Genomic DNA, 22,128 nt, shown 5'->3' on the forward strand with positions numbered 1-22,128 from the left:
TGAAAGGTAAAATCAAACTGCGAACTCAGAAACCATCAAACCGAGGCTCTCATGCGACAAGTCAACGACATGTAGATACTTACTGTGAAATAGACGAAGGCGAAGAGACGGAGGACAAATGTAAAACACTGAATGAATCTGAAATTTACGAACTTATCGATCAATCAAAAAAAGATGGGGCAAAGTATACACCACTTCCGCCAAGGCCAGGTTTGTCGAAAGAGGAGAGAGCGGTGATGTCCACGGTTTCAATGCAGAAGATACTTGAGGATGATGATAATGCCGATACAGAGGTGGAAATGAGAAAAGACAAAAGCAATACTCAAAACCCACCAAAGAGAATGGGGAAAACCTCTGCCCAAGTCAGCGGATATATTGACATGAATAAAGAGAGACAAGAGGAGGACTATGTTCCCATGGCAGCCGAAAACACGGGAAAAGATACGTCTACTAAAGATGTTGTATAATAAAAACTGGCTACAAGGAAAAATTTATACTTTAAATGAGATTTCCGCTGTAAAATGTCACGCGTAATATTTGAATTTATGTTGTACAAAATGGACAAACTATCTTTTTTTCACATTATAGTGATGAATGTTTAGTTATCCACAAAATATATAAAAATTCTGAAGTTGTCTTCTGAATGTTTCTGTTATTGTTTGAAAACTTTGAAGTTGTATTTTAAGTGTTTCTGTTGTGTTTTGTATGAGTCAGTAATAAAAGCGTTTTCTTTCAATTTATTTTTTAAATGAAATATCAATTTAAACACGGACTCCTACAAACTCAAAGTTGGATTGCATGCCATATGGAGTAAGCATTCATTGTCGACCGCACAGAAAAAATATTATTGGATCAAAATGAGAACTAAACAGGAAGAAAATAACTGAAATATACTTCAAGAAAGTATCGATGATATAATTTTTTTTCTGACGATCTAGCAATTTAAGAAAAAAACTCAATGCATAATTATTAAGATTACACTTTGATGCACGTACACGTTGAATCGTATACTGCATTCAATGTTAAGGAAATTAACAGAACGAGAGTTTTACTGTGTTCACTACGTAAAGACCAAATATAAAGATATTTCAATTTGGCTCCAAGGAGAATAAAAAGAAAAGATATAGTTTGCAATCAAGAAGAGAAGGAATTTCTTAAAGCCATTTACTCACATTATTAATTAAACCACTAATGATAACGTATCGATAGACAAGTGTAACTATTTTGAAATAAATAATTCGTAATTGACAATAAACTTGTTACAGAGTAACTTCTCAAGTCCAGTGATTTCTGTTGTACAGAAGCCGTTAGGTGCCAAGTAGAAGAAATGGATCATAACAATGGATCATAACAATGGATCATAACAATGAAATGAAAATAGTGAAATTCAACACCAATTTCATTTTTGGAACATAACTAGCAAATTGAAAATTTTTTTCAAAGTGCATTAAATTTGGGACCAAATCAACGCACTTTGAAAAAATAAAAATTTCTATAAAAGAGTGTTAATATCGACCATATTATCGCACCGGTGCATGGCTTGGTCAACATTCTTAAAAATCTCAGGTATGACAGAGAATTGAACCTGTTGGATAACTTTTCGGTGATAAGGTCACCACGCAGGATGTGAAATTGAGCGATTTTGATTTTTCCATTCTTTCTCTCTTATATGTTTTACTGTTCTTAATTTTTTTCAGTTTGCATGCATTTTATGTAAACTAAAATTTATTGAACGTCTTCATTGTCATACCATTTATGCAAATGCATGTATTTGGGTGTAGCATAGGCATCGGTACCGGGGGGGGGGAGCTTCGGCAAACAAATGTTTTACAAAGATAAACATAATATAGGCATTGAAAATTTGGGATTACTTTGGGGGAAGGTCCCCTTTCAATTTTCTACCGAAGGCTATGTATAAGAAAGAAGAGTTGGGCTGAGAGAAATTCTACTCGTCTTCTCCTTGCAATGAGGTTAAATCAATACATGTAAATTAAAATGTTTTTTCGAAAGATATAAGTATTACAAATTGATTCTCTTAATTACTAAAACCTAAGTCTAGAAGTTTTGTTTCTACATATTTTTTAAAGTGCCTTAAATGTCCCCATGGTAAAAAATGTTTATGTACACTCTTAACGCACTTTGAATTTTTGTTTTCAAAGTGTTAACTGACTTTGATTTTTTTAGGTGCGTTGATTTTGTCCCATTTTTAACACACTTTGAATTTTTTTCAAAGTGCGTATTTTTTCAAAGTGTCACATACCACAAGAACTTCTTCGGCAACCGCTAGTTAATTATGTTTGCTGCCACATGATTAACTGGTGGTCGCCACGGTCGCCAGATATGCTGCTAAATAGTCATATTAAACAAAATTTATTCAAAATATTTTATTAGAAAAGAAGAAAACACTGGCTTCAACGCTTCAACTCAAAATGAATATATATCGACGACGTACGGACAACTAACAATGGCCATTTCCATTCGATATATCCCGTTTAGCTCGAAAAAAGAGATATCACAGAGTCTGGTACATCTGTTTCATATTTGGATATTTACTAGAAAAAAAAGCTTTAATGGTGATCAAACAACAAAGCATTTTGATAAACATGAAGAAAAACTTTTCATTGTCAACTTCCTAACTTATGCTGTAAAATACCCTGATCACATGTATAACGGTTTATATCCCTCGGTTGATTCAATATGCAAAAATGATGCTCTACGTATGCAGAATTCTTAAAACGAGGTAAGATATTGAAATTAAACAAGCTGATCTGAATCCAAAACATCAGCAGTCTCGTTTAAAATACATGTAATTAATCAGTAAGCTCTGGGGTCGATGCAATTACCATGTCAGTAAAGTCAAATGTTGATTGTGATTTTTCGTACTACATTTAATTGTACGACCAATATTTAAAAAACGAATTGTCGACAGAATTTTTTCTATATTTGATTTTATTTCACGACAAGCTGGTGTGGCCAGTCGGCAAGGGATGCTCACTCCTCCATGGCACCTGATCAAATCTCTGATGTTTTTGAGGTTTGCTCTCCTCCTGATTTGTATTAACTATTTGGATTGAGTACTGTTTTATTTCATGCATTGTGTTTAATTTTTTTGTACACCCATGAATTAATTTAAATGAAACAAAAGCAACTTTGCAATACACTGATAGGTAATTTATGAGACATGCATTCTCAAAATCAGTAAAATATTTAATTGTTTATTATTCGTTGATTTTAGTTGATAATCCCTTGAAAGATAATTCAGCTCATATGACACGTTATAGTATGCCAGTGAAGGACCTCACCTATAAATTTAAAGGACATTGAAAAGTGAGAGATCTTGCCGACGCCTGCTGTTATACGTACGGGGGCGAGTAATTAAAGGTATCATCCGAACAACTCTCAATTTTTATTTCAGATTACCGAGCGATTGGTAAAGGAACAGTTGTTACCCATTCGGTTCTCTCGGCCAGAGGTTAAAACTTTGACCTTCTGATCACTGAGCAAGCGATATACCGACTGTTGTACAAGGAATCTATGCATATAATTATGTGTATCCTGAATGCTTATTTTTTTCATTTACACAATGATTTCAATGTTTGTTACTTGAGATGTTTTGAATGGTAACAATCAAATCAATCCAGAAATGAGGGCTGAAACATCCATTCGGGGAGAGGAGCATCTGGAACATAGATACCGATAAAATAAAATATCACGGAAAATACTTTGTTTAGGAGTTGTCCTTTTTGGATTACGTTATTCATGTTATTCATGCGCTAAATGAGGAGTGTTTTAATCAGAAATTCAAAAGCTTTTTTGCATAATAACTTCCTTAATTAAACTTCAAACGAAATCATCACAATCATATATATGGCGGAATACTCACATAAACCAAGTATGGTCCATCACATTTTGAATAATAGTTTAAGAATTATAGTTATTGTTATTCTTTTTCACTCATCAGCGACGGAGAATTGCTTAAAGTAAGATCTTTTTTTATCATAAATATTTTTAAAACAGGCCAATCCACCAAAGGTGCTTATGTAGTTGTAAAATGTAACAAAAAGTGATAGAGTAATCAATGCTTTAGTAGAATCCTTTTACTTTGAATTGTGATTCTGACTTTTGTTCAGTTTGTTATATATGTACAATATTTGTAGAACCGGTGAAGCAACATCATGTTGTGCCGACTATCATGTTCTAGATGGAAAATGTGTCCGTAAGTTTAATATATTTATTGAGAAATTAAGTACAACAATTCCGTTAACCTATCCTCAGGATGTGTAATTCAGTCATCTTTTTCAAACAACGTCTTGAATTTCATAACATATATGGAGGTAACGTATAATATATAGATATAAAGAGCAGTATTTATGCATTGTACGTTGATCCTTATATCTGCTTCCAGCATGTCCATCCGGGACCTTTGGACCAGACTGTAAGTACATCTGTACCTACCCTGATTACGGACGTCGATGTCTTGATGGGAAATGTCAGTGTCCAAAAGAAAACTGTGATCCCGCAGAAGGCTGCAAGGATCGTGAGTGTTGTGTTTTTGAATTATAAATATCTTTTATCAATGTGAAAAAAATAACATATTACATTTTTGAATATTAAAAAAAATTAAGGACGCTCTAAACACTACATACTAAAGAGCTCTATTTATAGGGTAGTTTAATGCAGTTAGATAGCTGCAATAATGTAGCCCTCTCCGATTTTTTTAATCTGTTATTTTCTGGAGAGGGCTACAATTCCACACATCTCCGTAATGGTGCAAAAATATTTTGTAAATACTGGCGACTGCAGGCAGAATAAATTGTTTCCACAATCAACTTACTTCTAATAAGACGAAATTTTTATTCACTGTCGACATTAAAGCTCGTTAAACGCGAAAACCATGTAAAATAAATCTGTGCATTTACTTCAGCAGCCATGACAGTTCACGCGTGACGTAGTGAGACTTGCGCTTGAAATTTAGAACAACTCAATAAAGCAAATGTCGAGGTTTATAAATAATTGTGATGAATAGTAACACTAAACATCGATAAATAAAATCATTCCATGTTTCATTTTTTTGTAAACACCGATATTTAAGCTTAAAATAAGGTAATTCCAAAGAAATTCGCTCCCTATAGATCCTTAATCTCATTGGCTGTCCCGAAATAAAATCTGTCAAGGTCAGTAAACATGGCGGATAAATTTAAGTTGTGATGTTGACATACACGAAAAATACTGATATATGGATTGTTCTGTATATTTTTGGATCGATTTATGTCTGGGATAACTACATTTTGGAAGTCCAGGTAAGACATATAAATACGAGGGTCATTCAAAAAATACGTAGACAATGCCCACCATCATCATATTATTCTTACAAAATTTCAGATTTATACATTTTTATATGTAAAAACATTTATTTTGTCAGTGTGTAAAGTTTCATTCGATTTCATTAAATGGAACTCGTGTTAGACAGTTTTAAAAGCAACACGTTTTGTTACCACGGAGCACGGTTAATAACGCTGTGAGGTCAAAAACAACGACGAGAAAGTTTCTCAAAATTACTCTGCCTTTTCATTTTATACACGGTTTGTATTTTCTTCCCAATACATGAATTCGTATCCATAGGCCTTGACACTTAGTTCGCTAACAATTATTTGAGTACATTAAGTTTGAATGTCACCGTTTTAAAATTCTTTATGGCGTAACTCTTGATTGCACAAGCTCCAGAATAGTGAATCGCACATCACGTTTCATGACGTTACCATTTTTTTGACAAGATTTATTACTATAATTTGTTTCTTCGAAGACCGTTCATGTTCTCAATTTCTCCGAAGTCTCTTAGACTCATAGAATAGTCATTTCCATTATAAACAAATGCATAGCACATTTTGTAACTATTTTCTGGTTCATCAAGCATTCACAGAGTTTGTTTTAAAGGTTTCCCGAATGTAAAACAAAATTTTATCGCTAATCGCTGCTCCGTGACGTCCTTCGACGTCATGGTTTTTTGCTTTTTTCATGAAGTATATCTGTATTTAGAAATTGATATCTTTCAAACGAAGCTATGTATTGCATTACATTTTAGCATCTGAAGTAATATTAGAACAAAACTAAATTTAAACATTTCAATTTTATTTCGTTTAAGTGCCATTTATCAGAGGTTTGACTCTAGACATTATAAAGTGTATGATTAGTAAATAGCTAAATTTTGACCCTGCTCCGTGACCCCATTTTTGCCGTCTTAAATCTTTGATAATTTTGTAAATTATCAAGATATTTTCCAATTTTTTGTTCAATTTGTTCGAATTCATTGTTAGAATATCTGTACTAAATTTGGTTATTATATGACGTTAAATAAAGAAGTTATGACAAAAGTCTACGAACTTTTTGAATGACCCTCGTAAAATAGCCGTTTACTAACAATTTAAGCCGAAATCCGTGCGGGAGCGAATCACTCCCGCTCTGCACCATTACGGAGATCCTAAGGAGTTGTAGCCCACCCCCAAAAAAAAAAAAAAAAAAAAAAAAGGAGAGGGCTACATTATTGCAGCTAGCAGTTAGAGTGATCTGCCCTCAGATGTAAGATTAAAGAAATTGTTATTTACAGTTAATCACATGATTTGTGTAACAGATTAGAATATTTTTGGCATTATATAAGACTAAGAATAAGAAATGTAATTAATTATTCTCATTGATTTTCCCAATGTAAGTAAAAAACAACAGTTATTTCTGCTCACAAATAGCCCATTGTCTTATATATATTTATTATATATATATATATATATATATATATATATATATTCTAATATATATATATATATATATATATATATATATACTATTATATATATATATATTTATATATCCAGATGAATCCAAAAAACAGTTTCTGTTAGTGTTTAGAGCTTCCTGAAGTTAAAGTGTATATTGAAATCGCGTTTATATTTTTTTTTAGATTCGATCATTCCTAAATCCAATACCCTTTCTATTCTTCTATCATCGCCATCCATAACAAACTCTACATTTGAATATAATCTACGAAATAACAACAAAAATCTAACGAGCCAAGTGGAGATAAAAGACACGAGCAAAGATAAGGAAGAGTCTAGTTCCACAGTTATGGCCGTTATTTCAGTGATTGGTGTTCTCGTCATAGGCTTTCTTATTGCTGTTATAGTAGTCCAATTAAAGGGGAAAATTACGATACGACTAGAGAAAAAGTCATTAAGACGAAATTCTAAGGTGACAAGCCACCGACACGTAGATACGTACTGCGAAATAGACGATGATGATGTAATAGACGATGTGGACAACGATAAGGAAGACGAAGCAGAGGAGTATGAAGTCATCGATCACTCTAAAAAAGATGCTACTAAGTATACAGCCCTTCCCTCTAGAGAAAATATCGCTAAACATGGCAGTAAAACGATCTCAAATGTCTCAATGCTGGAGATACTGAGAAGTGGAGAAGATGATCGGAAATCCAACACGAGGGATAGCAAAACAATGTCAAACGTGCCAGTACAGGAGTTATCGGATGGCAATGCAGAAGATAACCTAAAAGTTGAGATGAGAAATGACAAATCACACTTAAAAACTACCCAGAAAAGATTTGGTAAAACCTCGGGACAAGTGAGCGGTTATATTGATATGGATAAGGGAACCAAAAAAGAAGAATATGTTTCCATGTGCGCTGAAAATGAAGCTAGGAATTTATCGCTCAGCAAAAATATTTCACAATAAAGAGAGTACGTTTGGAAACAAATACTGAAACGTCTACGAGTAAAAGTCTTATATAAACATTTATGTAAAATTAAAGTACTTTCCCATCATAAACATTATTTGAATAGCTCATGATCATTCTGTTTTGTTCTTTCTGTTATCAGAATGTTAAAAGTTGTTCTATTTCATTAATAAAATTAACATAATTATGGTAAAAAGTTCTTAAAGAAATGAATTCACTTAACAAATGGTCTGCTTAGCTATGACCAAATATGTTTGCACATCCATTATTTTGTAATGATAATATGCATCACATTTTGTGCAAATCTATCACTCTGCTCCTTTTCATTAATCAATTTTAAAGATTTCATAATAAAATATATGGAGATAACAAACATTTTTGAAGATCTGAAGTCCATTAATAAATAGAAAATAAGAGCATAGCAATAACAAACCTCCAAAACATAGGAGCTAGGATCAGATGCCATGGAAGAATGAGCATCTCCACCGATCAGTTACACCCGCCGTGTGTTCCTTGTCATGATCAGGAAATAGTGTAAATATCTGTCGTCAATTCAGTGTGTGAATATTTAATAACATAGCAATTAGTATGAAAACGTCTTTAAGCATTTGACTAATGCATTGTTCACACGTAGTGTTTAATTCAAATTAAATAACTTACTGCGAATTAAATTTGAATCGCGTTCACACGGAAATTTTAATGCGAATTAGTATACTTCGAATTTACTGCGATAAATTATTTCACATTAGCTCCGTTTGAACACTAAGCGAAGCTAATTCGAATTAAATTCTGACGAATGCGTAAGGGCCGAGTCACAGGACCCATGTTGTTTTTTTTAGAAAGAGGTATCTGTGCTATATTTCAAAATATGTATAATCCTTCTAATGATTCATCATTTGATCAAGATTTCCATCGCCAAATTCAAAAGAAAATTCATTAAAAGGTTATATGATCTTTATAGCGGCGACTTTCCCGGTGGCCAAAATACCGTCAAGTTAACACACACCATTCGCAAGCTGAAATACAGAAAAGCACCAGGTGCTGATCGAGTTACACATGGACACATTATTTTCGGTGGCGAATGTGTCCTTGCACGTACTGTAAAAATGTTTAAAGTCATCATTTCATAAATTCAATGGTCGAAATGACCTTGTCAGCAAATACAATTTATCATTGAGTCAAATGCTGAGTGACGTTTTTCATACTAATAGTTAGTCCATTATTTATACGTCGAATTGACGACGGATTTTTTCGTTATTTTTCTATCATGACGAGGAGCACACGGCAGATGTGACCGGTCAGCAGGGGATGCTCACTCCTCCATCGCACCTGACCCCACCTCTGATGTGTTGGAGGCCCATATGTTTGCTCTGCTCCTATTTTGTATTGTTTTATGGACTTTGTTATTGAATACTGTTCGTTATCTCCATATCCTTCTTGAATACTGTTTGTGATCGCTATATAATTTAATTTTACTTGTAACACGTTTGTGATAACTTGCCTATATATTTCAAAAACGTATTTACGCTTGTCTATAAAATACAATGTGAAACCTTGCTTTTGCGTTGCAAATCATAAGTTGAAGTAAGCTTCATTCCTTAAATATTTCATTCGTATATACAGCTTGCTTTTGCGTTGCAAATCAACAATAGAAGAAATGAAGTAATCATGTTTATCATGAAGTTTTTTTGTGAAGCTACCATTTACGACTTTGCTTAACAAAAAAAAATGTTACAGATGTGTCGGGCTACGAATATTACATCTTCTTTCTAAATTCACTATTTTAGTTCGAGTTGACACTAATATACTTAATCACAAATGATTAGGATTTTGATTTTTCTCACGAGGAAATTTGTGAGTTTAATTTCCTTGTGACTGTCTTTGTGATTGTTTGTGGTTTATCCAAAGGTTTGTATGGACAATGTTTTAAACAGTAACAGAAATGCTTAGTTTCTGAATTTAAGTTAATTAATATTGTGTTTAATTTATTATTCATTTTTTGCGAAGTTTTTAAGATATTGAATCGAGAATAAAACAACCTTTTCAAATTACTTTTTGAAATGTTTTACTCTATCGTTAAAGATGATAAAGGTTCAAATCTTTACGTAATTATTAGCTTGTTAAAGTCTATGATGAACATCCAGTTTCTTGATGATTCAAACATACTTGTAGATAGCGAGCTTAATACTTGACAGCCATGGACACGAGTTTCCTGTGCTGTATTAGTTATCTGCTCCTGTACAATACACCGCTGACTCGGACGTGCGGAGAGTAAGTTCACCATGTTATCTTTTCCCCAAATAGAACTGAACAATAAGTCTGTATAATAATGGTTTTAAATGAGATCTCTTCCTGACACACCATCTACCGAGACATATGCGAAATCAACATTTTTTTTCAATAAGCGTCACTCAAAAACACACGTCGAAATAGAAAAAAAATGTTTTTATTGATGTAATAATAATAGGATGAGAAAAAAAAGTTTGTCTTTAAACCTTTGGTTTGAAAAAAAAAACCAGCCATTGTCCGCACTAATAGAAGACTCTATATATAGAAGAGATATACAAGGAGAGGATTCGTCATTAGTTAAGTACATGTAGATTAAGAAACAGGAAGCGAGATCAGCTGACCCCAATAGATGTGGTTGTATATTTTGATTCCGTCATCATTAAATAGATAATTTATTTCCTCGTCTGAACCTAAAGAAGCAAGCTGGGAGCATAATTTGTTTGAATTGAAAAAAATGCAATTCTCCTCGTTGATTATCATATCTTTAGCAACATTTCTCGAAGGTTGTCGCAAGTAAGTAAACGGCTAATGATGACTTTAATACTTATAAGAAATCTAAATGTTTTCTTTTCACGTTTTGTATAAATTAAAGGTTTTAAGCATTGAATTGAGGTCTTTCCACCCTCATAATTTTAATGGTTCAAAGTGCATTTACTTTCATTGAATATAGTTTGAATATACCAATTACATGTATTGCAAAAAAGGTATAAGTTGCCATATTATTTAAGATGGGAAACATATATAAACAGAAGTATATGTCAACATTAAAAAATGTGCATTTTTGTATACAGTATTTAAATAATCATGTAAAAAACGGTTCAAATGCATTTTTCTGGTGTTGATATATCTAAAATATTTGCTACTTATAAGAAACTTTTGAATTTTGAATATTATGAAAACTATTTTATAATTAGATGTACAATAAAGAATAAAGATACCTTTGAAGGAGTTATTGCCCTTGTGAACATTTTTTAAAGATTGAATAGTTGACTTAATAAAGAAAATATACATCTTTTAAATTCTTTTACTTCACATCAATTATCATCAGACTTATTGGTAGGCATTCTTCCAAAAGCCCTTGTTCTATGTGGTATAAATTTGAATTAATAACAGTTTTTTTTTCCAAAAACCTATGACATCATACGAGGCTGGAATTACCTTAAGAAACAAGGGATAATTTTAAACATTTATCGGGGTATAAATACTTGTAGGTCACTTAAAGAAATCCGTATTTACATGTATATCCTGATAGATGTTTGTATTTACATTTATATAAAGGAAAACAATTGCAAATGTTAATATGTGTTAATATGTGTAAAAAAAAATGTACATTAAAATACAAGCATTAAATACCAACAGTATGGTAGTATCAAAATCTTGTCAACTAAATATGTTTTTATGTTATTATGAAGTTATAACTATATTGACACCTTTTTGCTTTGACTAGGTCCGGAGATTCATCATCATCAACAGATTGTTGTCCCGATTATTATCTCAGAAATGGAGTTTGCGTAGGTAAGTTGAACACGAATATAAAATTCTGTTTATCTTGATGATGTCGGATACTCAGTTTATAAGCTAGCTTTCTCCCCAACTATTCTTTCAGATTGCCCAGCTGGAAAGTTTGGACCAAGTTGTCAGTTTGACTACCCGAAGTATGGACGACGATGTCTTGGAGGATTCTGTAACTGTTCTATAGAGGCGTGTGATCCGGCAACTGGATGCAGAGAAATAACAACTGGTAGGGTATTATATTTACAGTAAATCAAACTTATTTATAAGGAAGTTCTGGGGACATTAATATTTAAGAAATAAGGTATCAAAGAGGCCTGTGATCCGGCAACTGGTTGCAGAGAAATGACAACTAGTAGGGTTTATATTTCCTCATATTTACAGTAAATTAAACGTATTTATGAGGAAATCCTGTTTATCCAAACGCACATCTATGACCTGAATATGATTTGTTGCTTTCAGTAGTGTTATATAAAGGAAAACATTTGCAAATGTAAATATTTGTTTTTTAAATGCACACATTTTTTTAATATTCAGGAATGAATAAATAAATCATTATAAATGAGATTTCCTTGTAAATAAGTTTTACTTTTTATGTATAATCTACATAAAACAGCTTTAAATATATATTATGGCATATGATATAATAACATATAACGTTAATGTTGTATATTTCTAAAGCTGAACTGATAACAAGTCATGAAGCAATGACATCACACACCTCATCACCAAGGAAAGTGGAGACAACAGCAAGGACTTTTAAATCTACCATAGACGAAAAGGATGTCCAGTCATCGACAAACGGTATGAGAAGTGAAAGAAACAGATCGGAGTATTCTGTAACAGGCAACATTAAAATGGACTCAGAAATTATCAAAGACGCACAGAAGTCCAACGAAGATTCCGAAGACATTTCACTCAACATCATAATCATGTCTGTCATCGGCGGATTAGTCATACTACTGCTCATTATTGTGATCATTGTACTGATAAGAGGAAAAAGGAAAGTGAAAGTTGAAAAACGAGATTCTGTAGAGAACAGTAGAGGCCATGTTAATACCTACTGCGAAATAAACGATTTAAGGCTTCCATCAACGTCACAGGGCTGCAGAAGAAGTGATATAGGAAAATATGAACTTATTGACCAGTCCGAGGAGAACATGAAAAGATATTCCTCACTTCCAACAAATAGCAGATCAGAGCATAAAAGAAAAAGTGACGCAGGAAAGTATGAATTTATTAAGACGTCAGATAAGGAAAGAACGAAATATTCTACATTACCCTCTAAACCCATGACTGCCACAAACAGAGATAGTTATATAACTCCGGTGTCTTCCGCAATTCAATCTACAGATGCCCCGGGAGAAGACCTACCAGTTCTTAACGACACGAATCAGGGAGCTTCAGTATCCCCTGTAATACTTAGAAAAGCTAGCACTAACCGTGATCCCAATTTATTAGCTATTCCAGGTCCTTTTGCAGCATCCAAACATGTTAGTGGTTATATTGACATGAACAAATCTGAAAAACTAGATGAATATGTTCCGATGGAGGGTCAGATTAATATCCGGAATAACTCTGATCCAAGCAGGTGTGAAGAAAAACATATATTGATCGAAACTTACAAGTGATAGACTGAAGCACAGCCTTTCCTGTATTGGTTTTTTTAATAAGATGATATGTGTCAGTCATGCATAACATCCAGCTTCGTCTTTTTCATTTTTGTGATCATATACAATATATCATTCTGTAATGATGTTGAGAGAATGTCCTATATTTTTTGATATTTTTTTTCAATATTACTGTTGCTATGATAGAAAGTGAAAGATTGATTAAGCTAAGTTGCATGTATAGATAGTTTTCGATTGACCAAGAGTTACCCCCAAAAACATGTTTGTGCCATACTTTATAAATGATCATATTCCTTCACTGTTCAACCAATTTAAAATTTTTATATTTGCTATTTTGAATTAGAAATCATTATTTTTCTGAAGTATATAAATTTTTGGAAGCCTCCTTTATTTAAAAAAAATTATCTGATAAAGATTTTCCACCAAATATTTCTGCTATATTTTCTGGTGAAATTGGTAAGATGCAGAATTTGGGAGGGAAAATCATCTCACTGTTCAACCACATTCCTTAATATTTTTTCTTTAAAATTGATAAATTCACTGAAATGCTTGTTTCTCTCCTACGCATGGGCCGTAATATTCATTTTCCACCACCATAAATTTGTAGAACAATTTTTTTTCTTAGGGCATAGGCAAGTCAAAGATTTTTGTCAAGCAAACTTTTCAATTTAATTTCCTTATCAACCAAATAAAACATGTTTGTGTGTCGTTTATTAATTATCCTTCCTTTTTGTATGGGTATCTTCCAGTTGAACATAAAGATTACTTTTTTTCAATATGGAATTATCATAGTTTTGTAAATTCCCAATTGATAGAAGTCATTATAAAAAAAATCATTATGAAAAAAAACTATTTTTATCTATGCACCCTTTTACTAAGGGTAAACATTTAATAAATAAATCATAAAATATAATTTTGCCTTGGGGTGGACAGTATTCACCTCACTATTTGATTCCGTGAATATTATATTTTTTCAATTTAATCAATTCTCTGAAATTCTAGTTTCTCAAAACGCATGAACCTTAACAATTCATTCTCTCTCCCATAAAATTTATAGAACAATTCTTATTTATATATATTTAAAGTTGTATCTTTAATTCACTCTTGACTAAGAATATATATAAATTGAAAAAGAGACTTACAGAGTGCCACCTATTGAAAAAAACTCTATTTTTATTGCGAACAAAAAAGTAAACTTGTTTCTGGTTAATTTTTGCAATATTCTTACCTCAGTTGCAAACACAAGCTAGATTTCAATATTTTCTGAAGTTGATATATCAATTACTAATGTTTTACATTTAACAATACCAAGCGCATTGGACTGAATTATGGATCTTGCAAACCAAAATGGCAGTATAAATAGCGAAATTTACATTTGTAATTTTTATTTTTAGGACCTGTAGGGCTTGTAAAAATAATTATAAGCAATGTTTTGTTGTGGAAACAACAAGAATATGTTATGAACACACGGTTAGTGATATTTTGAAATGACAGTTTTAAAAACATCAAAATAAATGAAATAACAAATCATTTTTTTGCGCATAAAAATATACAGCTTTTTTCAATATACATGTACAATAATTATAATATATATTTTTTTCGGAGAGCTAAGGAAGATTCTGCAATTATATGAAAATTACACAATAAAAGATTTTTAATCAACAATATTAACAATAAAATCTTTACGTATTAATTATCTCTCCAATGAATATGTACATAATGAATTATTGACGCATAAAAACAATTTTTGCATACCATCATACCTAAGGTGAAAATGTTAACTTTACACAAGACAGCTATACATGTTACTTTTATAACTAACTTTGTATTTATGCACACTAATCATTAAATAAAGTTTACTTTAAAGCAAAAAAAGTAAGACAGCAATGTATTTACTATTAACACATGTTATATTTAATTAATAAAACATTTAAAAGAAAATAATTGGAATTTAGTGCAAAAATTACAGATTTCACATTTAATAAAATTAGAATCTTATTACTTATTAGTATGAAAGAATTACTTACCATGCAAGAGGAAATGTAGGTCTCTATGCCAAAGGTCTTATGTATAAAACTTATAAACTCAATCACCAAAACATGACCATAGCTTTCCACTGCTATATCAGAATTAACCAAAAACACAAAGAAAACTTGGCTGGGAAACACTTTCAAACCAATAGAAAAGCACAAGAAAAAGTACAAAACCAATGAAACTAAAAGATACAATATACCATGGCCAGAATATTTACTGAAACTAATTCTGGACCTCTCTGGAAAAGAATAATTTAAAAATCAATACACTTAACTACAGTTAAATGAATAATTATATAATTCAGCTGTAGAAGTGTGCTGAAAATTTAAATAAAAAACATATGCATAATTAAATTGATGAATAGATGCACATGCAATATGCATTGCTATGCACATGTGCATAATGCATAAAAACATTAATCTGTCACAGAACCTTATTTTAGTTTAAAACTAACATATGAGAAGAAGAAAGAAAGATTTAGTGTGACATTTAACTCGACATTTAAATATATCAATGACGCATTATCATTCAACAATTATTGCGCTTCTCTCGAGTCGATCTATCCTAGTCAATCGATTTACTGTGAAATAACTAATTTTCGTGGGGTTAATTTTCGCAGTTTTCGAGGTTTGAAAAGACTTACGAATTTATGTCCACCATAAAATGTTATTTTTCACATATATTACTACTCAACAATCCTCCATCTACGAAATTAATTACCATTTACCTACATTTTAACCTCAAACTACGAAATTTTACTCACGAAAATTTGTAATTTTACAGTATAATCAGTGTCAAAGAAATTTTATCTTGAATTCTGTTCGTTATTTCCATGTGTTTCAAGTCAACTCGATCTAAATTGGTAAACTCAAAATAGAAGATCTAATATGTGGAGTCTGACACATCCGTAATATATTTTTGTATTTTACTTAAGCAAAAACGTAAAAGGTAGCATAACAATAAAACTTCATGATAAAAATGATAATTTCAACTTTTTTTTATTGTTAAAATCCTTAAATATATAATAAGTAATGCATTCCTATAATCTGTATAATTACGCTCTCTCTCTCTCTCTCTCTCTCTCTCTCTCTCTCTCTCTCTCTCTCTGATTTGCTAATTTGAAAAAACAGGCTGTATATACGAATGAAATATATGGAGATATTGAACTGTACTAAAGTTCAAAATTCCAATAAACAATGCAAATAGAAGCAGAGCAAACAAGGATGTCCGAAATGTCAGAGGTGGGATCAGGTGCTATGGAGGGGTAAGTATCCATGCCAACAGCCGGCAGCTTTTTTATGTATCTTTTTTTTCTTTTTATGCATCTTTATGTAATTTTTATTCTTTTTAAATTTTGGATTAGCATATAATGCATTTACATCTTTACAAATTTATTGTTAATTGTCTTAGAGTAATAAATGTATTTCATACGGCGCTCTACACATGCTTTATTTACTTAAAATTGTGATAAAATGTATAGAAAGGTATATCTATAGCCATGATATTATAGATTTAATGTTCAAATGTTATCATTGTCAAAATGTGAACTGCGTACGAAAAGTAATACATTTGAATTGTATCATTCCTCTGAAGTTGTTTATTACAGAAAAACTATATTCACTTTAAAACATTTCATAAAGAAATATTCCGTAATGTAAAATATTCATTATTTATATGTTAAATACGTATATTACTTTTTACAAATCAAATGTAATTTTATTCTTTTTTAACCTTGATTTACAATACAGGCTGATCTTGCCTTTCAAATTAGCCGAGAGAGAGAGAGAGAGAGAGAGAGAGAGAGAGAGCGTAATTATACAGATTATATAAATGCATTACTTATTATATATTTAATGATGTTAACAATTGAAAAGTTGAAATAACCATATTATGCATTAAATGTTCAAATGCTAGCATCCTCAAAATGTGAAAGGAATACGAAAATCAATCCATTTAATTTGTATCAAGTAATGCATTTAACATACAAATAATGATTTCTGTACAATCGGCACTCTGTCCATGGGTTGACCTCTTTTATATTAAATAGAGTTTTTCTGTAATAAACAACCTCAGAGGAATGATACAGACCATATGTATTTTCCCTGTCTGATGTCAAATCCTTAATGAGATATTTCCTGAAAATACTAAAAATAATGCAAAAATAAGTATTAAGTTTCAAGTATGTTAATTAAATTCAAGTGTTTGAATAGGTTCTCTAATAAGTGTTGTCTGTGTATGGGATGGCAAATAAAAACCAATCCCAGACAAATACTTAATCCAATTGATAAATTTATTTTTAAAAATTGGAATCATTTAAGCATTCTTGTTTTTTATGTAGACACAGTAAGCACATAGCAGTTGATAATAATTTCATTTACATTTTAGTAAAACGTGCTGAATAAATGAATTCAAAATGAAATTAGGAAGAATAAATGAATTCTAATATTAAGTACATGTAGCTGTTCGTCATTTTTTAAAAAAGATTTCCACTTCAGTTTGATAAACTAAATTTTGATAAAATATTGTAAGATCAATTATTTCCCATGAAAGTTAAAAACCTGGATGAAATTCATATTAATGTATGTCATAATCTATTATTTAAATGTAAATTGTTTGTGTGTGTGTGATTGATTGAAAGAGAGAGAGAAGGAGGAAGAGGGTGTGTGAGAGTGTGGGTGTGGATGTGTTGTTTAACGTACCTTTCGAGAATATTTCCCTCATATGGAGACACCACCACTTGCTGAAGGAGAGCAGCAAATTTTGACCTATACTCGGCACTGTAGGCCAGCAGTGAGGGATTTTTTCGTGCCAGCACCTAAGTTTATACGGTCTCATCCGAAGGACCGATATCTACGTGCCACAGTGGGATTCAAACCCACGACGTAAAAATCAACTCTTTATTTCGCGATTCTAGAGCAGACAGTTTAACCTCTGAGGAACGCCGGTGACAAATGTCAATTACAATCACCGCTTAGTACCAACTTAAAAGACCTTTGTAAATTAATTGCCACTATTATTTTATATTCAAGTTGATAAGAACAATTTTTTACTATGAAATAGGAAATCTTTGAAAATTTTTGATGTAATTGTTCATTCTAATTTATCGGTATTAAGGTATACAGTAAGGGTAATAGATGAATTTGATTGCGTAATAAGTGTAAGTTTATACGGAAGCCGGTAGTGACAGGAAGAAAAATATTTAATCTGGCGGCCGCCATATACTTACCGCCCCGTATAAGTGGAAATTTTAGCGAGATGCGATTTCTACTTAAAATCTGGTATTTTATTTTTAGCGAGAAGTAATTTTAGCGATTTTAAAATGCTAACTAAAGAAACTATTCCAAAATATACGCAATTAATTTTTAGCGATATTCAATTTTATCGATGTCAGCACCCTCGCTAATGATGCCAAAATTAAATCCTCAATAAAAATTCTACTTATACGGTATTTAGCTGCCAAACATAACTAACCAAATGTACGTGTAGTTGGTGGCCATAAGTTACCATTAGTTACCTTCTGGCGGCAGACAGAAAATTATAAGACCAGATAATTTTTGGCGGTCCTCGACACAGTTATATTTTTCTATCTGGTACCAACCGGCTTCCGGAAGCATTAACGACAAAACGGAATTTACAATTTTGTATCCTTGAACTGTATATATGTCAACTTCTAATTTGCATGGATTTGATTTTAAAAAATGAATTCTAACAAAACCTGTAAAAACAAGTGTTACCTACTTCTGGCCTACTTCAAAGTGATCAAGGTGATCATTGAATGAGAAATAAAAATAATCATGTGAGAATTGAGTCCAATGGGCATCAAATTTATTTCGTTTTGCAGTCATGTGCATGAATTCGCTATTTTGAAAATTTATATGTTTATTGATAACAGTAAGATAAGAAACAATAACCAAGTTTAGGTTTGCGTTCAAACATTACAGATAATACTATATTTCACGGAAAGTCTAATAAATCTTAGGGTTTTGCATATTGAACAGTGCATTTTTTTTCTATTTCCTAATATACAAGTTTTATTTATGAATATTATACTTTATTGTCATTTTCATCACAAAATACTTACTTCTTTTGAATCACCTTTCTTCCAGCAATAAGTCATACTATTTTAAAATAATATTTTAATTCTCAATTTCAAAAGCATCTATCGACGTAATTATCTCTCTTTTAACATTTCTATCGTATATTATATGTATTCCATTGATCTATGTAGGATTCTGAATATGAGTATTTGGTGCACTTCTGATATTCTGCCACTGTGACAGAAAATCACTTTTATATCCTTTCACACTGTGATGTCACTTTTATTCATAAATCAATTTTTCATCGTTGTTGAAATTATAAAAAATCAAATACTTTTATCAATAACTTGCCTCGTTCTAGAAAAGCATGTTCATGCGTATCAAAATAACTCTGGGATTGAGAGTTCATTTGCATGTGATAATTTATATTTTTACAGATAAAAATAAGGTTAATTGATAAGATGAAGACATCACGTTTATTATTAAGTTTTGCTTTTTAGTCACAAATAGCGTTTACGTTTAATAAAATATGTAAAGATATAAAACAGATGTTCATAAAACCTTCCAAATTGGCATGTTTAGGACATAGTATAGTTGATACAGTTTTAAATGTCAAGTAAACCGTCAGCCGTAAAAGTCTTTGATTCTCGCAAAAGTCCAAAGGTCATCCAGTTTGTCTAAGTCTTGCTTCTAAGTTTGCCATGATGTCATTAGTCGATAAAACATCTAAAAAGACAGGGTGTGATTCAAACTTTATTATAATGAGTTATCAGATGTATATATTTAAGTTGTCATATAAATGGGAAAACATTTCATTGATGAATACGAAGAAAATATTTTGTTGATGATCAGTCACTCAAGACATATTTCGAGTTCAATTTTTCTAGATTTAATGAAAAACTCGTCTAGTTTGTGAAAGGGCTGTTATTTTATTTCTCGAGAGATATTTTTGAACTTAACAAGAAAAATATGGAGATAATGAACAATATTCAATCTCAAAACCCCATTTAACGATATAAATACAATGTAAACAAAGCAAACGCGGACCTTGGAAACATCAGAGGTTGGATCAGGTGCCATGGAGGGGAAAGCATTCGCTGTCGACACGTCACACCCACCGGAAAGGTCAATTTTGGTGCGAATGATTTTAGAAAATGTTGATATAAATTTGTTTAGTTACTCCCCCACTCTTGTAGAAGATTAATGAAGGCCAAGATACAACCTCTGGTGGGGTGAAACTTAGAAAAAAAGAAATTAATTAATTGTATGTTTTTAATGTCTCTCTCGAGAATTTTTCAGTCATGTCACGACTCAAGTGGAGATGCCACCACTTGCCGGTGGAGAGTTGTGAATTTTGTCCTATACTTGGCACTGAGATTATTGAGCAGTGAGTGTTCTTTTTGTGCAGGCACCAACTGCAACGTGGCACCTCGGTTTATAAGGTCTCAACCGAAGGACGTACTGGTCTCCACGTCCCACAGCTCCTTACTTCGCGACTCTCGAGCACAAACAAAACGGAAACTTGAGATTTTCCCAAAATATTTATGACATCATTGTCCCAAAATATGTATAACATTGTTGTACATTACGTGGCCATTTCTTTCTAGCTACTTAAGCAGCATTCACAGTCAACCTCTTGTTGAGGTGTTTGTATTACACTCTGATATGCCCAAAAGGTACGAAGGTACAAGGAATACATATTGTAACTATAAACTATTTCTCCTATAAGCATTTGCATTACAGTTCATGTTTTCAACTTAATTTCCTTGTACAATGGATCGACAGCTTTACATTCAGAGTTAACACTTTGTTTCCGTTTCCTATCGAAAGCTAACATCAGCTAGAGTAAGTCTGTTTTCCTCTCGCATTATTTCCCAAAGTGTTTTTGTTTTCTTTTAAAATATATATCAGTTTCTTTTTGAAAGGATTTGGGTTGCGTTTACAGTGAAATTGTTTGCTGTTTCTACCTCTCTTGATATGATAAAAGAAATTGTTTGTCCATATTTCAGTTTTAGAATTCATATTTCAGTTTTTTAAGCTATCTTCGAAATGCCAGAGAGAATGAAAAGGTAAGTTCTAATAGTTTTCTTATTTCGAAGCTTTTTAACCAATGTTTGATTTTTCTTCAGAACGTAAAAGCCGAATTTATTTTTCTTGAAAAACTTTTTTTTTCTTTTGGAATGAATGTATTCTACATTTAATCATTTTCATATATAGAATTATTATAAATATCACTCATATTCTTACTGAAGCATGTTCTACGTTTGAACAATTTGTTTTTGAAAAAAGCAATATATTGAACTTTTGCGAGAAGCACTGAACATTACAGATGACGGTTAACTTGGACATTGCATCCTGTATCATGTACGGGGGTACAGAATTTATAATAGATAATTAAGTTTAAGAGAACCTTTCTAGTGGCCATAGGTATGGTGTTAATTACTGAAATGTGGTGGCAGGAAGTTAAGGGTAGGATGGTTGTCGTTTATTTTCAAAGGCGACCTATCTGTGCATTGAAATAAGCAGTTATATTTTTGGGGGGCTATATATATTTATATTGTATAAGCTTCTTTACACTGTCCTGGTGTAAAAGTAAGCCGTTAACTGTGAAAGTCAGTGCTCACCGGAAAATTTCAATTACAGTCTAGAAACAAGATGTGTTTGTGAAACACTATGCGCCCGGCGGCAACAAAGTTAAAAAACATATTTTTAGCATATAGGTCACAGTCAAGGTCACAAGGTCATTGATCTTGGTATCATTTGAAAGATCTTAATTAGTGCAGTATGCATACCAAATGAGAAGTCTCTATCTTTCTTTGTTCAAAAGTTATGATGATTGTTCAAAAAAAAGCTATTTTTAGCATGTAGGACACAGTCAAGCTCA

The 22,128-nt window shown here is 31.9% G+C and overlaps 3 protein-coding genes across 5 annotated transcripts; all 3 read left to right on the forward strand.

Moving 5' to 3' along the window:
- Positions 1-5: 5 nt before the first annotated feature.
- LOC134242264 (uncharacterized) lies at positions 6-706 on the forward strand (the record flags this gene model as incomplete). The annotated part of the gene is made up of 1 exon (XM_062724352.1): positions 6-706. A coding segment is annotated over one exon (462 nt), but the record flags the coding sequence as incomplete, so codon positions are not given.
- Positions 707-3,663: 2,957 nt separating this feature from the next.
- Positions 3,664-7,848, forward strand: LOC134242265 (uncharacterized). The gene is made up of 4 exons (XM_062724353.1): positions 3,664-3,980; positions 4,158-4,216; positions 4,406-4,537; positions 6,953-7,848. Exons 1-4 carry the CDS (start codon positions 3,868-3,870, stop codon positions 7,738-7,740), a joined length of 1,092 nt encoding a protein of 363 aa, XP_062580337.1. The 5' UTR covers positions 3,664-3,867; the 3' UTR covers positions 7,741-7,848.
- A 1,654-nt stretch (positions 7,849-9,502) lies between these two features.
- Positions 9,503-13,212, forward strand: LOC134242263 (uncharacterized). 3 transcript variants are annotated; one of them, XM_062724348.1, is made up of 5 exons: positions 9,503-9,649; positions 9,914-10,012; positions 11,478-11,545; positions 11,637-11,771; positions 12,224-13,212. In XM_062724348.1, the coding sequence occupies exons 2-5, from the start codon at positions 9,939-9,941 to the stop codon at positions 13,171-13,173; spliced, it is 1,227 nt and encodes a 408-aa protein (XP_062580332.1). In that variant the 5' UTR covers positions 9,503-9,649; positions 9,914-9,938; the 3' UTR covers positions 13,174-13,212. The 3 variants fall into 3 exon arrangements, with proteins under 3 accessions (XP_062580332.1, XP_062580333.1, XP_062580335.1); XM_062724349.1 differs by having other exon boundaries at positions 9,918-10,012; XM_062724351.1 differs by lacking the exons at positions 9,503-9,649; positions 9,914-10,012 and adding an exon at positions 10,273-10,543.
- Positions 13,213-22,128: the final 8,916 nt, after the last annotated feature.

The sequence above is a fragment of the Saccostrea cucullata genome, unplaced genomic scaffold (genome assembly GCF_032062105.1).
Source record: "Saccostrea cucullata isolate Sc308-1 unplaced genomic scaffold, CSIRO_AGI_Scuc_v1 ctg6213, whole genome shotgun sequence".
In the NCBI taxonomy this organism is placed as follows: Eukaryota; Metazoa; Mollusca; class Bivalvia; order Ostreida; family Ostreidae; genus Saccostrea; species Saccostrea cuccullata.

Coding starts and splice junctions, on each gene's coding strand:
- LOC134242265 (XM_062724353.1), top strand. CDS start 3,868: ATGGCGGAATACTCACATAAACCAAGTATGGTCCATCACATTTTGAAT. Junction 3,981..4,157: donor GCGACGGAGAATTGCTTAAA/GTAAGATCTTTT, acceptor CAATATTTGTAG/AACCGGTGAAGCAACATCAT. Junction 4,538..6,952: donor CGCAGAAGGCTGCAAGGATC/GTGAGTGTTGTG, acceptor ATTTTTTTTTAG/ATTCGATCATTCCTAAATCC.
- LOC134242263 (XM_062724348.1), top strand. CDS start 9,939: ATGGACACGAGTTTCCTGTGCTGTATTAGTTATCTGCTCCTGTACAAT. Junction 10,013..11,477: donor CTGACTCGGACGTGCGGAGA/GTAAGTTCACCA, acceptor TGCTTTGACTAG/GTCCGGAGATTCATCATCAT. Junction 11,772..12,223: donor ATGCAGAGAAATAACAACTG/GTAGGGTATTAT, acceptor ATATTTCTAAAG/CTGAACTGATAACAAGTCAT.